A 5,344-nucleotide genomic window follows, 5' to 3' on the forward strand; every position below is an offset into this window, starting at 1 on the left:
TTTACAGTCAGAATAATCTCAACAAGTGGGCTCTCACACTTAAGATACCACACACACAGGCGCGTAAATAAGAAGGGACAAACATACTTCTGACATACACCGCCCACATGACCCTGCATGTCAATAAAAGCCAAGGGTGCGACTGTCAGCGGTGCAGTGGTACCTCATTCCCCGGCCTTACTGGCTGATTTAATAAACCAGAGAGCAGAGGTAACCAATAAACAAGCCATAACTCTTTGATCCACACCAACAGGCCCCTCCCACCATCACCTCAGCGACCACTGACACAACACAGGAGGAGAGATATGAATTATGAGCCTTGGTAGGAAGATAAGATCGATTGTGTGTCAGGTTGGCAAACTGGCCAGCTGAAAAAGTTTTCTTCATTTGTCCTTGATGAAGTGTTCTCAATCTAGTCACTGTATGTAAAGACAATGTCAGAAATAGGAGAGTGACAGCAAATGCTTCAGTCACGGATGAATATACAGTAGCTAGCTCGCTAAAAAACAAATCTGAAAAAACCTGAAAGAAAGCGACAGGTAAGGTAAGACAAGCCAATCACCCAACCCTGAACCATAACAAATAGGTTCATACACGCCGACAATGAACCACCATAGAGACGCACTCGAGCATTGACCGGCTAGCAACAAAACAGGCCGCATCAGTATGCACACAAGCTCTCACAATCAATACAGTTTGCCCAACAGTGTATTAACGAACAAAGCCCCCATGCCAAGCTTGTACGTCTGCATAAACAATGCCTTTGTAAACGGGACCACCAACCAGTCGGCGATCTGACACTGCACATTTCACACACTGATTGACCTAAACTGTGAGCAGACAAAAGGCCTGCACATAAGAGCATACTGTCCCGGCATTGTCTTCTACTGTACTGTAGGCCTACTATAGCATATTGATATGATGTCAGTCAGTGTTTTAGCTAGCTTTCAACCAGCTGTTCTTACTGTAAGGGTAGCATATGGGGCATATATGCATCACTGGAGTTTATCAGCTGCTGAAAGGGGTTTTGTGAGGGAGTAGTGGACTGGATAGTTGGTCGTTCAGGAAGAGGGGATACGTTTGTGCGTTTGCTAAGATAATGGCTCTGGTTGGTTCATAAGTGGGGTGCAGTCATTTAGCAGACAGGGTAATTTCATCTGTCAACTCAAGAAGAAACTAAGCGATTATTATCCCAGCATTTACATGCTGGACCACACATTGGTGCTAAGTTTGTCTTTTTGAGAATTACCTACTTTTAAATGTTCTCACATTTTGTACATTTATGTCTGAACCAACAGATATTTGTCTTGACAGCATCATGGCTAGCAAGACTTTGTTGTTGGCTACCACTTCTAAGGAGCATGATTGGGACTTTTTAAAAGTTCAACACATTTGTACTTCCACATTACTCGAATGTCCTACGTTCTACTTTAAAAGCCTACTTTAAAAAGTTGAACATTGCTGTCGCTATGACGATTGACAGGGGACATGTTTTGAATAAGAGCCATAACATACTGACACCAAAAGTGAACACAGAGTTACTCACTAATCAATTCTAATGTTAGAATCTTAGTAGGCTATGTTTGGCAGCGTCAGTTGGCCAAACTCAATCAATATCTCTGGCTGTGTTTTGAATGAGATGCTGACTTGCTGATGTGATTTAGTGTCCTGCTGGCGCTGTGTGAGGGCGCTAAATCCTCATTAGGTCTGACTTCATCTACAAGGAGCTGAGGCAATTAGCACTGCGCCATCTGTGCAGGCCGGGTGACTGTCGCAGGAGAGCCATCTTAGTCTGCTGTGGTGGAAGCAAATACTGTGGTCACAGAGATAGCCTAGTGAGCTAACGAATCCAATGAAACTTTATTCCGAGCCTGTTTAAAGGAGCTAAGTGTAGAGTAACAGGGTATAAGTGTCTTTATGACTTCATAGTATAGGGTAGGTACATTTATGGTGAATAGGTGTCAGGAGGGGGAGGTCAGGGGGTCCGCACCGTCCTCTCAGGACGCCACTATCACATGACATGACCTCCACCCCCTTCCCAAAAAGTCAATGGTAGGGCAAATTCAGCACCGTCCACATAGAGCGGACCTACAGCTAAAAAGCCTGGCATCTTAGCAACTGTACTGTATGTGTATGGGTGGAGAGTTAAGGTCTCTGAAAAGATTTTAAGATTTCATGCACAAACCATCAGTGTTGGACATATGAAAAGTGCTTATGTTATGGAAAAAGCATGAGAGGTAGTTTCTGTTGACTTTTTTTTACAGTTTTGATTCTTGTATATTTCTGGTACTCAGCACTTGTTGAGGATGTAAGTATGCTGGCTCCCTCTCTCGCTAGCATGTCCAGCCCTCCAGGCAGTGAGAGCAGTGTCTGGTTACCCACAGAAGAATGGCTGTGCAGACATTTCACACCCTGTGTTTAATGGTTTCCCAACAAGCCACAGAGCAAACATTCCCTCATTCAGGGCACCGCAAGCACACACTTCTGACACACTCTACAAATCTCACACACCACAGTGATGTGTGTGTCTGTGTGTGTGTGTGTGTGTGTGTGTGTGTGTGTGTGTGTGTGTGTGTGTGTGTGTGTGTGTGTGTGTGTGTGTGTGTGTGTGTGCAAGCGTGTGCATGTGTGTGTGTGCATGCCTGCACATATCTGTTACTTCCCTTCTTCAGTGTACCTATTTCTAGTACCTGGTTTCTCTTACAAGCCTGACCTGTACTTCTAGTCTCCAACTCATTGCACTTCTCCATCAAGCTCCATCATACTCTGTCAACCCTCCCTTTGAAGAGTCTTGGTGGTCAAGGAGATGGAGAGAGTTGGGGGTAGGGATAGATTTCTCCTTATCCCCATACTTCTGCTTTACCTCACTCCTCCTTATACGTTTTCTACAGCACATTACCTCAAAATGCACTGATGGAAACTTCCTCTGTGCCTTCTCCGCCACAATGTTATTACAATGCAATAGGAATCTATTTGGGGATCACATCTGGGCTATAAGCCTGGTTAACTTGTCAATTGTGTGCAAAGTTTGCTTATTGACCATGTATCAACAGACACTCACCAATATACTCTTGTAACACTCACCCAAGAAAGCAGGATTACTGACAGTAATCAGTAACAGCATCCATTGCAATTAAGAGGTCTGTTTTAAAGTGATAATTCCTCATATCTAACTTTTCTTATCTACAGACCGATGAGAGGTCAAGAGATCATGATCATGTCTGGTCTTACTCCATCATGCTGGGATTGCTGACATGATGTCACTGAGAAGCCTTTAATGTGAGATAGGACTGGGTGGCATCAGTTGGACAAGTATGGATGGTGGACTTTATAGGTGGACAGTATAGCCTTGGATAAGGGTTCAGTCCATTCTTTCACGCCCTGTATGCCCTTAGGTACACTGTCTTTCACATACTTTATTCATACACCCAGCCCAGAGTAGTTCTCTCATAGGCCTTTGAACAAATAAAGTACCAGTCGAGCAACTACTACTAACTTGTGACATGGCATCACAAACAACATCAGCTTCAGGGCATTATTGCGTGAGGTTTTCCAATTAAACTTACCATGTAGCGCATTGGGGATGCTTCTGTGTATGTGGGACGCAGACAGGTCGTCCATAGACCTCCGCAGGGACGCAATCTTGCTCTCGGCTGGTTTGTGTATGTGGTTGTGGTGGTGGTCCGGGCTACCAGCGCTCCCGGTGCTAGACGTGCTACTGCCATCCCCAACATCCCGCACAGTGGCCGAACCTCCGTTTAGATTGGTCAGGCTCGACTGACTGTCTATGGAGCTCCTGGAACCGGCGCCGTTCCTCTCCTCATCCAGCATGAGAATGATCTCCTTCATCTCGAGGTTCTCCCGTATCACCGAGTCCTGGTTGGCCTCCAGCTCCTTTAGCTTCTGCTGGTACACCCCGACATCCTTCCACATGACGCCTGCGGTGTGGCGGCCGAAGCGTTGCCATTCGCGGGACAGCTTTTTGCCCTTCTGTCGGTCATCGTCCAAGAAGCAGCACAGCTCTCGGAGCTCCTGGTTGTCATCCTGCAGTTTCTGGTTGACCTCTTTGAGATTGCGGATCTCGTGGATGTGGACCTGTAATCTCCGGTTCACGTCTTTCATCATGTTTCCATGCTCCACCATTAAGTTCATTCTCTCGTTATCCGCTTTCCGCAGCCTCCTGATCAACTCATCCTTGCTCAGCCTCGACAACTCCTCGTCGGAGAGCTTGGTAAAATCATCCCGCTGTCCGTCCAATACAATTTTGGCCATATTCTCTACTGGTTATGCGCTCCCGGTTTCAATGGTATCAGAATCTACAACCTGTCTAACCCAGCCTCGACGGTGATATTGTAATCAAAATCAAATTCATGATTGATGAAATAAGTGACATATAGGAGGGATAAAGCTAAAAAAATCTAAATAAAAAAACACACGATGAATGATCGAATAAAAGCGAGCCGAGCAGGTGACCCAAATAGGCGGTGTATGCAAGCACGCAGCCGAACTGCCGTTAATCCCCCGGTACAAAATCTGCAAACACGCAAAAATGCGCGTTTCGTTCAAGATCCGGTGTTGGTTACTTACAGAAGTCTCCTTTCAGAGTTTCATTTGGGGATACGCCGTACCCGCTTTACGCACCGGTCAAATCCAGAGAGTGTGGACTCTCCTCGGACACTGGACTCGCCGAATGACGGAGGAAGGATCTCCCACTACAGCCAGCGATAGAGCAGTGGCGTTTCGCTGATCCTCAATAGGCGCTGCGTAAATCCGTGATGTCAGCGGTTGCGCACAGGGCAGACTACTGGCTTGCAGGCGACATTCAAATGTCAGGAATATTCCCCTAAAAGCGTTCCGAGCAACAAGCGACCTCTCTGTGAACAAATTATCCGTGAATTGCAGTGTTTAAAGTGCCGGCAAGAGAGCTAGCCTATGAGTAATGTTGTATCATAGACTTATCCAAATGGGCAAGTGTGTAACGATTTATTTGAATGTGTTAAACTGTTAAAAGTCCTATTTTCCCTCAATATATGCAAAGGATTGGCTTTCTCGCAGCTTGGAATTGCCCTATCCGAACACTATGGAGATCACCGTTCAATCAGCTAAAAGGGATAGGCAATCCGGGAGTAGCCTATACATTGTAGTTCGAGCAGGTAGATAAAAAGTAGAGGAGCTTTGGATACGATGTTCAGCCTTCTTAAAGGGCCAGTAGCAGTTATGTTCTATTGTAGAGTCAAAATGAAAGGGGAAATGTGTGCCCAATTTGAACTCAAGAAATATAGTAAAGATAAACAAACAATAATGAACATGGAACCAAGTCGGCCTATATTAACATTTAAATTAG

At 45.4% G+C, this 5,344-nt stretch overlaps 1 protein-coding gene across 1 annotated transcript in view; it reads right to left on the minus strand.

The window, feature by feature from the left end:
* ccdc85ca (coiled-coil domain containing 85C, a) overlaps window positions 1–4,707 on the minus strand; it is a 43,597-nt gene extending 38,890 nt beyond the window's left edge. The window contains exon 1 of the mRNA XM_083683838.1: window positions 3,567–4,707. Coding sequence (XP_083539964.1) covers window positions 3,567–4,272 — 706 coding nt within the window. The 5' untranslated portion in view covers window positions 4,273–4,707. The remainder of the gene's footprint in view (window positions 1–3,566) is intronic.
* Window positions 4,708–5,344: the final 637 nt, after the last annotated feature.

The sequence above is a fragment of the Argentina silus genome, assembly GCF_951799395.1.
Source record: "Argentina silus genome assembly, chromosome: 13".
Lineage (NCBI taxonomy): Eukaryota > Metazoa > Chordata > Actinopteri > Argentiniformes > Argentinidae > Argentina > Argentina silus.